At 35.8% G+C, this 11506-nt stretch overlaps 1 protein-coding gene across 1 annotated transcript in view; it reads right to left on the bottom strand.

Moving 5' to 3' along the window:
- LOC112054307 (uncharacterized) overlaps positions 1 to 9887 on the bottom strand; it is a 29217-nt gene extending 19330 nt beyond the window's left edge. Inside the window, exons 1-7 of the mRNA XM_052891598.1 lie at positions 9044 to 9887; positions 8220 to 8390; positions 5621 to 5880; positions 4521 to 4693; positions 3554 to 3650; positions 2050 to 2295; positions 1043 to 1322 (exon numbers count right to left, since the gene is read on the bottom strand). Of these exons, the coding sequence (XP_052747558.1) occupies positions 1043 to 1322; positions 2050 to 2295; positions 3554 to 3650; positions 4521 to 4693; positions 5621 to 5880; positions 8220 to 8390; positions 9044 to 9304 (1488 nt within the window). The 5' untranslated portion in view covers positions 9305 to 9887. The remainder of the gene's footprint in view (positions 1 to 1042; positions 1323 to 2049; positions 2296 to 3553; positions 3651 to 4520; positions 4694 to 5620; positions 5881 to 8219; positions 8391 to 9043) is intronic.
- Positions 9888 to 11506: the final 1619 nt, after the last annotated feature.

Here is an 11506-nt window from a genome sequence, read left to right on the forward strand (position 1 = left end):
CTCCAGGGTTTCTCGGAATTTTTATCTCTGCCAAACGATGAAGAACAATTACTTTTTTCAATATTGTTGTTGGTATCTTTAAACCACGATTGAGTTATATAAGACAATTATTTCCTTTATTGGAGTTTATTCCTTAAGATTTTCATATATAGCCCCCGGTATAAAAAAAATATGGTAGTAGGCAGTAAAATTCGATGAACGAATGACAGCGTTACGTTATTTGTGCGCTACCTATTCTGCGCACCTTTCTCCGTGCGTTGCCGCCAACAGCGTGCACATGCGTGCTTGTGCATGCTACTGGCGGGCGCACACGCCGCTGCCTGCTGCACCTAGGTTGCGCACCTTTCAATTCTCAGGCGTAAATATTGAGACGTACATAGTGTACGCTGCGGGGCAACATACACTTATTTAGACAGTCGATCTGAAAGAGTAAATTTCATTCGTTGCGTTGTGACTAAAGAAATTGAGACTGGGCCAAATCGCTGTAACCTTATCACTAAACTTATACCTATTTAAAAAATATAAAATCGTTAATTGACCCGAATTCAGAACTTTTTCTTTAGAAAGGATGGCATTCGCAATTGCGCTAGAGTTCGCTAAATAAAAATTGCTATTAAGTTAAATCAGGCGTTACGAGTACTAATACTAATAATCAATGAAAATAAAGTACTGAATTAGGTAGGTACTATTTAAATTTGTCAGTTTTTAGCGGATAATTAATCAAACATTGTATGATGCAATATGCCTGCCTTTGTATGCTCTTTTATAATTCTTTGTAATTTTCGTTTTATTTCTCACTATACCCGAATATGAAATAGCTCATATTACTCGCTGATAATGTAACATTCCATTGTTGATAGAGTTTTTACATCATTAAAATCGGTCCAGCAGCATAAATCGCGAAAGTTTAATAAAAACAGACCACCTTTCACATTAATTATCATAAAATATCATGGATATTTTGCAATACAGTTTTTTTTTTGTCTAAACGCTAATTCTTAAAAAAATTTATGTATTTTTTACATTTAGGCAAATTATTTACCTCAAACGGATAGCTATATTCTCTCACAACTGCATAGTATTGGTTCCAGTAAGGCGCATTTGCGCCCCAGTTGAAATTAGACCAGGTTCCTTCAAATTGTCGGGGTATACGGACCCCGGTGGTCTCATGGCAATCCTTGTTAAAGTTGAGCATTTTTGTTAAATATCGTATTTCGTTGACAACCTCGCGCGTGTGTACACAGTCGTCTATTTTGTTCTTTGCCATTAAATTTTGGGTTGTTTTTGAAAACTTTTTCACTTCAAATGTTGAACAATTCAATCTGAAATCATTTATTATATAAATAGGAGCAAGCTTTGCTTTGACATGATGTACAGTGAATTTTGTTTTGCTTTTATTTTTGAGGAAATATATAGAAATTATTTCTTCTTTCAACTTCATCTAAGAACACTTCCTTAGATGAAGTTGAGTGTCGATAGAATGCTTAACGAAAATATATCCTCACAGAAATCGAAAACATTTTCGATATAGATAGAAATTATTTTTTGAAATAACAATAGTATCTATATAATTTCTCAAATGAACATTAATTACTTAAATATTAAGGAAACCAAACTCATAGTGTGTTCATGGAATTAAATTACAAAGACTGAATTTTATGATCGACTAATGACCATTAATGTAATTAGTGAATTACGCTTTATCTAAAAATTAACATGAAATAGATTATTTTAATTATGCTTAGAGTTTAACGAAATATTACGAAATTTTCGTGGAATTGTAAAATGCCATTTACTATTATTTTTCTATTCAACTCTAAAAAAAATATTATTAATACATAGTTATAATTTTCTTTTTTTTTTGCTATGTTTAAACAGATATAGGTACCTACTTCTTACATACCCCTAATAAATATCTTTAATTTTTGATAACAGTAATCAAACTACGTGGAAAAAAGTCTTATAGAACAAGGCTTACAGAACTACAATTATTATATTTCCATCCTATAAGGTTACAACTACCTACTCATAATTTCTCAATCAATAAACCTGCAAGCGACATCTTCGATATAGTAAACTCTACATAGCTCCGTAGGACGAGGCAACAATATTTTAAAAAGCATTTCATCATCAAACATGAGAAAGTTTTTGCCGAGTTCAGATTCTAAGTTGCATTGTAACTTTATGTCCTTGTATTCCATCGTGTCCGGGATCGAAGGGGTGGATGATATGATTGTCGTAAAGGAAGATTCATCGTACAACAACTCAGGATAAGAGTCGACACTAACATGAAAGGTTTTAGTTATATATATCACATATTAAGTTTGATAGCAATATATGACTAGGTATGTTATAGAAATGATTTTTTTTTTTATTCTTTACAAGTTAGCCCTTTACTACAATCTCTGATGATGCAATCTAAGATGGAAGCGGGCTAACTTGGTAGGAGGAAATAAAAAATCCACACCTCTTTCGGTTTCTACATGACATCATACCGGAACACTAAATCGCTCGGCGGTACGTCTTTGTCGGTAGGTGGATAACTTTGTCGGTAGTCATGGCTGAAGCCTCCCAAACAGACCTGGACCAATTAGGAAAATCTCGATCGGACCACCTTATTGTAAATCCACCGCGCATACCACTGCGCCACGGAGGTCGTCGTCTAGTAAATTAAGTAAATCTTAGATAGAGTACCTAAAGATTGATTTAAGACTATTTCTACTAAGGTATAACACTAAGAATAATAAGTAGCGGTAATAGGGGTGTTATAGATATTCTAATATGATTAGACGGTCTGGCTTTTGATTTTTTTTTCTGATTGTTTAAGTGCCGTATGCTCCTTAAGGTACCAGTGGCGTCATCGCCTGATGGGGCCCGAATGCAGAAGCAAAGTAGATGGGCGGAACGGCTCTTTAAGGGCGTCTCCTCTGAGACTCGGATCTCGGCTTAGAAGGCCGTTCGGGAAGGGTGTTTTGGCCTGAGTGTATCAGTCCTGGCGCCCCCGAGATCGTGAGTTAAAAAGTCCACGTCGTGGTGACATTAGACGGGGGCCTCGTCTTCGCCTGCGAAGACGCTGTGTAGCTTGTGTTTGTGTTGCCTGGGAAGCATTTTCGTTCGTTATGTCATCGTCAGGATCGTAAAGGACGTGTTTTGGGCGTCTAGATCTACAATCAGCGTTGGTATCGGGGATATAGCTGCAAGCCTCAACCACTAGTTGGTTGGGGTGGGTGGCGGCTGTCTCAAAATAAGTTTTCGAGAGCTGCTAGGTTTTGTTGAGGTGGAGGTGAAGTGAATACATTTTTGTGTGAAACTGAAGAAGCGTCAGGAAAGCAGAACAGCAGTGAGTGGTTGCTAAGCAATGTTTTTTTGGTAAATGTCTTCGCCCTGGCCCCTGTGTCACACAAAACAATTTAACAATTTGCTTCTTCTTGTACTGAGTACTGAAACTGAAGTCACTTTAGTTAACACACACAAACATTGAAACCAAACCATCTTTTCAAAGTAGAATATCTATAATATTATATCAGTTTAAAATACAAAATTGATAGTTTACCTGGGCGGTGCACATAACATATTGTTTTCCAATGTGCAATCTGGACTCTCCCAACTGCCTATTATTATATGACTTAAATCTTTTGAATTGGATTTCTCTGCAAAAAAAATATTTTATTTTATTTTAGTGTGTTCATTACATACATTTTTACATTAAGCTTGATTGAAAACTACAGACAGTAATTCCAACATTTTATATATTACTCTGTTAAGTTTTGACGGCCTCCGTGGCGCAATGGATTTACAAGATGGAGGTCCTGGTTTTGGTTTTCCTTTGGGCCGATTGAGGTTTCTTAATTGGTCCAGCTGGTGCTCTAGATGGTGGGAGGCCTCGGCCGTGGCTAGTTACCACCCTAGCGTACGTAGGCGCTACCGCCATGCGTTCCGATACAAAGTCGTGTAGAAATCGAAAGGGGTGTGAACTTCCATCCTACTCCTAAAAAGGTAGCTGGCTTGCATCTTAGAGTGTATCATCACTTACCATTAAGTAAGATTGTATTCAAGGGCTTACTTGTAAATAAAAAAAAGTGTTAACCCATGCTCCTAACCTAATCATTGGTAACTATTTTAAGTAACTACAGAGTTTGGTCTGTGGTGTCTTTGGTTCACACTTCATAATTGCCTATCTAGCTTTATCGGGAGCTATGGCATTGAAAGTATGTAAGTAAAGCTCTCTTTAGCCGTGACAGCTCAGTTGATATAACCCCTGCCTTCAATTTAAAGGAGGTAGGTTCGAATCCAGTCCCAAACAGTGAAGGAGAAATATCGTTAGGAAACCTGCATAACTGAGAATATTCTTAATTATCTACTTGTGTGAAGTCTGCCAATCTGCATTGGGCTAGCGTGGTGAACTATTGACCTAGCCCATCTCATTCTGAGAGGAAAATCGTGAGCCAAATACGGGTTGTTAATGATGAAGCTCTCTTTATGGTGTTTGTTAACATGTGGTTAACATTAAAAAATCTTACTGGCAACTAAAGCTAAGCTGTTAAGGTTCAAATCAGGCTGCTTAGTGTAGTCCTTGGCTACAAATAGTGCGAGCTGACTACAACAGCCGTAACGCATAGTACCAGGTGGCCCAGGGCCGATACCCTTGGTGGTGACTGTGTAATCTGGATATCGGGTGACTATATTGCTACACCTGCAAAAATAAGAAATAAAATAAGATAAATATACTTTATTTACACACCACAAAGACAAAAACAAGTGAAATAAAAAACAAATTAGGAAGAGATCAGCATACAAAAGGCGGCCTTATCGCTAAGTAGCGATTTCTCCCAGGCAACCTTCGGTTTAGGAAAACTTAAGGACATCAGCAGGTGGCGTAAAACAAAAATAACCATAGTATTAGTAATACACATACATACAAATAATTTACATCCTAATATATAAACAATATTACACAAATACCTACAATAATGAATAAAATACATATCAAAATATACTAATAAATACATTATATTGAAGAGAAATAATATATACAGATAGTCTTTACTGCACCAGATAATGAGTCTTTATGGCATTTTTTAAAATGACCAATCCTTGATCCAATCTTTGATTGCCGTATGTTTAAAGGGAGAGCATTCCATAACTTAACCGCTTGCACAAAGAAAGAATGTTTAAAAAGAAATAAAGTTCTTTTTTACAGTTTGCAGGTAGAATCAATTGAACCCTGATTGCACAATTGTTTTCTACGAAAGCCTTTAAAAATACATTAATACTTATTATACATTAACTTGCAATTTAAAAAATATTACTCATATTTATTCACTGCTTCAATGTGGGTTAGCAGTATAATAGTAATGTAATGTAATGGGTTAGCAGTTAATGATAATGAGTTATAATTGTCACTTTGAAATTCATCACAAAAAAGTCCATAACTTCATTTGAAACAAGAATAAAAAGTAATTTCTGTTACTCTGTTCAATTTAGAAATATCTAGTTACAAATAAGTTCTGCAACCAATTTGTCATTATTTCTTGTAGTTCAAAATAAAGAAACAATAAGAATAATATTCATTTTATTACATGTGCGTTCATAATTGAGGTTTTATGAAAAAAATTATTACCAATCATGAAACTGTTCACGACTCCATTCAAAAAAATGGTCCATTCTTCGTAAGCCATTTTTCTGCATTGCTTTGAACAGGACATTAAAATCCCCGTTAGGTGTAGTGATAATGGCTACCCATGGTTTAATGAAGCCAAAAATTGTATGGATGAGTCGCTCCAAATCATGTGGGAGCATATGCTCTATCATCTCTATGGCCACTACTGCATCACAGCCTATTAACCTGTAATCAGGATCCGCTGCATTGCCTTCAAATAGCTGAAATCATAATAACCCAAGTTTAAAAAAAAACTAAGAGTTATGGAATCTTACACTGAGTTGGTGTTGCTTTCCTCAATTTGCATAAAAGTTGCACTTTTATGCCATTTATCCATCGATCTTCTATTAAAAAGTGGATGCACAAAAATCAGCGACCAAAAAACGTCCCCACTCAATGATTGCCAAACACAACTTCTTGGCACTCAATTCAAGTAGTTGCATTTGCAAATTCAACCTTAAACTCAATCCTTAAGGTTGAATTTCCTCGGAATTTGGGATTTTATTGAATATAAATTTCGATGTCAACTTTACTACTACCCCTACCCTACCCTACCCCTACCTTACCACTACCCCAACCCTACCCTACCCAACCCCTACATCTACCCTACCCCAAACCTACCCCTACCCTACCCCTACCTTACCTACACCCTACCCCCATCCTACCCCACCCTCCCCGTACCCTATCCATTTCCTACCCCTATCCCACCCGTACCCCTATCTCACGCCTATCCTACCCCTACCCTACCACTTCCCTATCCTACCCGTACCTCTACCCTACCACTACCCTACCTCTACCCCTACCCTACCACTACCCTAAATCCGGCCCTAAACCTACCCTACCCCTACACTACCCCTACGCTTCCCTACCCGTACCCTACCCTACCCTGTAACTTCTCTATCTTACTCCTACCCTTAGCAAAATCGGTCCAGTCCTTCGAGACCAAGAGAAATAGAGACTTCTATGCTAATAATATAAAGAGGTAAAGTTCGTGTGGTTGTAGGAGGTAATCTCTGGATCTACTGGACCGATTTGGAAAATTGTTTTACCAATAGAAAGCTACGTTATTTGCGAGTGTCATAAGCTATGTTTGATCCCCATATTCACACGGGAACGGGAACTACGTAAATGAAAGCGCCGGGCGTCATATAGCGGAATTTCTGCGTCTTTTAGAAATTTTGTATTATCTCCGAAACTATTTAAGTATTTAACATACTGTAACGGGCAAATCTTATCTGAATAATAATATTGTGATTATTAAATAATTTATTTTAATAAGGATTAAAGTATAGTTGTATAAATAATGACGTAAACCTAAATATATAAAATTAAATTTTTTTAAAACACAAAAGGTACTATATCTGCTAATATATAGAAGATAGATATATGGTGTCGCGGACTTTTTTTGTAGAACTTTTAAAGATACATAAAGTCTCCATACATTAATTTCAATTTTACACAATAGTTAAGGCAGCGCATGCGAATAAGTCTGTTTAAGAGGATTTTCAGTCCGACCTGTATGACAAAAACTGTGATAACTCGGCTAATATATATGATACTAATATAAAATATAGCCTATAGCACTCCCCGATAATGTAGCATTCTACTGGTGAAAGAATTTTTAAAATCGGACCAGTAGTTCCGAAGATTACCCCATTTAAAAAATGTGACAAACTTACAAACTTACAAACTTTACCTCTTTATAATATTAGTATAGATTGGACTATATTTAAAGGCTTTCAGGTATAATTTTCTTTACTAATAATTCTTAAACTGTCAAAGCAAAATTGACAGTTTTCAAGTGAAATTTTCTACATGAATGTGTGCCCTTTTACTATAAGAGGCATTTATCATACTTTACATCTGTATCTAGCTAACTAGCCAGCATCATTAAAAGTAAGCAAAAACAAGAATAAATCCTCTACTTAGCCGCCTAATTGTAGAGACCTGTCTATTTAGATTTAAAAGACTTTGTCATCTAGATATTCTATAGATTTCAATAGATACAAACTTTCAACCCCTATTTCACCCTTTGTTTTTCATTTTCACAACAATCCAATGACCTTCTTCCAATACCAAAGCTAAACTATAACTGTAGCTTCAATGCTGGCAAGTTCATCAATGACACTCCCATGATATGCGGGCGACGGGGAGGGTGTGAATTCGTGCGCGCAGGGCAGTAACCATCAGTTGTAGGTTTATCTGTCATCGCTACTCGCCTCCTGAGCTCCGCAGGCCATTGGGAGTGTTACGAACGAATTAGCCAAGCTATAGTCAACATGGTCAGTAGCATGCACTTTGTAGATGCAAAGATGTCTACCCTAACTCGACTCAATTCAAACCAATGTTGGACCACAGAGTATATAGTTGAACCAGGAATTTTCCAATTTTTATTTATAGTGCCTACCCTAGTTAAATACCTTACGCACGCCACTGAACACAGTCAAGTTTAGCTAAGCAAGTAACCAATAAGTTATCTGCGACAAACAGAAACTTCAGCTGCTTGTAATAAGATTTTACAAAACAAATATAATGCTATTGCCTTTATAATATAACTTACAGTAACTTGTAATGGATTTTCTCTTCTAGTCACATAGTTGTCACATCCCAGAAGATCTGAAGAACATTGCAGAGGGATGGTTTCTATATCCACACCTAAGATGTGATTTATACCTTGCAACTCTTTCAAGTATTTTATGAAACTCATATCATGGTATCCAAAATCTACCACCTGTTGTAATAACAATTATATTATAAGTAATTTGTAAATCTTAAAGACAGTATATTTTGTGAGGAGGCTCCATACTCTAAAGACCTGACCAATATTTGCATGAGCCCGAAATCAGAGGAGCAGATTACCCTCTACAACCTCACAAACTTTACCTCTTTATAATATTAGTAGGTATAGGTAGGCTATGTAGCACATACACATATATTTATTATAACTTATTAAAACTAACTTAAACCTATACTAGACATATACATAAGAATAAACCCTCTTACAGCCACTACAATTAACTTTAGAATTCAATTGTGTATATTTGTCGTCATGAATCTTTCACATTGTTCAGTATTGAAAAGCTTACTATAATCAGTTTATTATCAATCAGTTTTACAGTGTTTTTCTCTTAGAAAATCTTCAATCATGCTGTATCAATTAGATATTGCTATGCAATTTATAAATTGAATCACCCCAAATTGATTCCACCTCAGCCCAATATCAATTTAAACCAACCACTTAAAATTCCTCACACCATTTGCAATTTCTTGGAAAAAATGCACAATATTTTATCCAGTGCATGGCAAATCCTATAGGGCGGTAGAAATAATACATCCCTGAATGAGCTTGGTGGAAATAGTTTTACTACTTTAAATTCCCATTACCTTATTCAACTTGCCACACCATCGTTCATCCATAAGGCAGTCTGTGACTGCGGCGTACCGCTGTGCGTACACCGGCGGGAAGAATATAACTCCCCTTTCATCATCATACTCCGCAAATACCTCATCTTCAGACTCTTCATCTGAATCCTCATCACCTTTGAACTTCAAACTCAACTTTTGGTAGAACGGCCTGAGGAATCTTTCGAGAATGTTAAGCAACGATTCCCGAAAGAATAACAAAGTCTGCACTGCAATTATCATTATTCTGAACAGGTGATTTGTAAAATTATGTTTCTCTACCGATTTTTTAATAAAAGATGTGCCGAACAGCCGATAATTCAATGATGTTCAAATGTTTTATTTGGTTGTTGACTGTTGTTGTTTTGATAATGATTTTTGTTGATATGTTATGTCAAAGTCAGCGCCAGACAAACGTCATTATCCATTTTTGACTTTGACGTCTAAACAAAAATTCCGTAGACTGAATAGTTATTAGACAACTGATTGATTAAGTATCCCAAAATAGTATTTTCGATGATTTTATGGATCAAAATATGTTATATTCACTTAACTATTTCAACCACACTAGATCAATAGCGTCATTTCTAAAGTGGCACCTATAGGTCCATTAATGTTTTTTTTCTGTTTGTCTATGTGACGTAGCGTAGGCTCCTTATTCGGGGACTTGGACGAGCGCAGAAGCATGCCCTCATGGGGCCTGAAAGCAGAAACAGAATAAATGGGCGAAACAGCCCTATAAAGACCCATGTAGGTGTAATTTACAACATTCCTGGCTGGTTAGGTAGGTATTCACTTTTTCAGCTCATGTTCTTACTCCAACTAAGTATGACAGGCCCAATACGGTACTTAGACCGTGGTGGCCTTGGAAAATATCAGATCCAAGGTCCAGACCCTTAACGTCCAAGTACAAAGTGTATTTTACTTACATTTTCCTCGACATAATATAATAAATCACCACCTCAGTCACTATTTGACTGTTGACGATCTTTTACTATAATATACTTAACGAAGGGTTGCCAGTTGTGGGTCATCTTCAATACTCTCTCTTCCGTTTCATTCGTTTGAATTCTGCAACCCACTTTTTCGCAGTCGCTTAAGACGGAGCAGATTCCCCAAATGTTGTTGACATATCTTCGTCAATCTCTTTTGGAGTTAGCTTTTTTTAAAACAGGTATAAGATGACCGCAAGTTGCTTAATTTTCTCTATTCTTTAAAAACTCTGCACTTAGGCTCGCAAAATTCAGTCTAATTTAAAAACAGATAATGCTATTGCGATAGAATTATACAATTTTACCATACCACAGAAAACATAAATGTACAAGGTATACCGTAAAAACAACATTGAAAACGTAAACATAGTATTAGAGTTCAGAGGTAATATTTTAAAGTTTCGGCTGAAATTTGATTGTTTTAGTCATACAGTTATATACCATAAATAGTGCAAATAAACAGCACAATTGGAAAACTGTATGAAAAGTCCCACCGCCAGTGTCCTATCTGTTACGTAGTAACTAATAACTAATCTGTGTAGGTATAGTGCTGCACTAAGCTACAAAAAAGGTGTGTTGCTGTGATTTTTTATGTGATATAAGGTTGGTTACCAATAAAAGGGTGGAAAATGTTACAGAACATAATAATATTTGAAAAAAATGTTTCAATAACTGTAGCCAAATAATAATAAATGCTTAGGTTATAATAATAAATACATGCCAAAGGCATGTAACAACAAATTTTACAGAAAAGGCAACTATTTATTTCTATATCACTTTCTATACTTGAAGCTCTGATGATTATTATAGTGTCATGTTATCTACCACTGGCAAGGTTAATGAATAAAAAAATTAAACAGACCTTTATAAATGTGAATTATTTGCTTTCTGCATAATTATGAACATGGTTGTAAATGATGTCGATATTTTAGTTTCATACTACGATTTTTGGATCAAGATTTACGTACAGGAATCGGAAATGCCTTAGATAGTTACTAAGAAAAGATCATTGCTGATGTATTTTAAAGCATTCTAGGCGAAATTACAACAATAACACAAATAATCTCGGTTCTAACCAATAGTATTTGTACAGAGCAGTATTTTTGCAATGTCTCATCCAAGATGGTTTTTAAGCGTACTGCTATCGAATCGACTGGCAGAATCAAGTAACAGAAGCCAAAAGATAATATCCGATTATTCTCATACAAACGTGACCCATCCTATTAGGTACCTACTCGTTGAAAGATAGCATAGGTACTTTTGAGATTTCTTAGTGAAGTCAATGTCACGAGACTTAGTTTCATTTAAATTTAATCGTTATTTTTGGACCAAATGATTAATTATCCTAAACTATTTAATATAAACGCAGCCTTTAATGCTGCGTTAACAGTAAAGATGACAAAATATTTTTGGACGACTTCGGATATCCTCGTATAAAAAGTATGAAACCGGA

The sequence above is a fragment of the Bicyclus anynana genome, chromosome 4 (assembly GCF_947172395.1).
Source record: "Bicyclus anynana chromosome 4, ilBicAnyn1.1, whole genome shotgun sequence".
NCBI classification, from domain to species: Eukaryota; Metazoa; Arthropoda; class Insecta; order Lepidoptera; family Nymphalidae; genus Bicyclus; species Bicyclus anynana.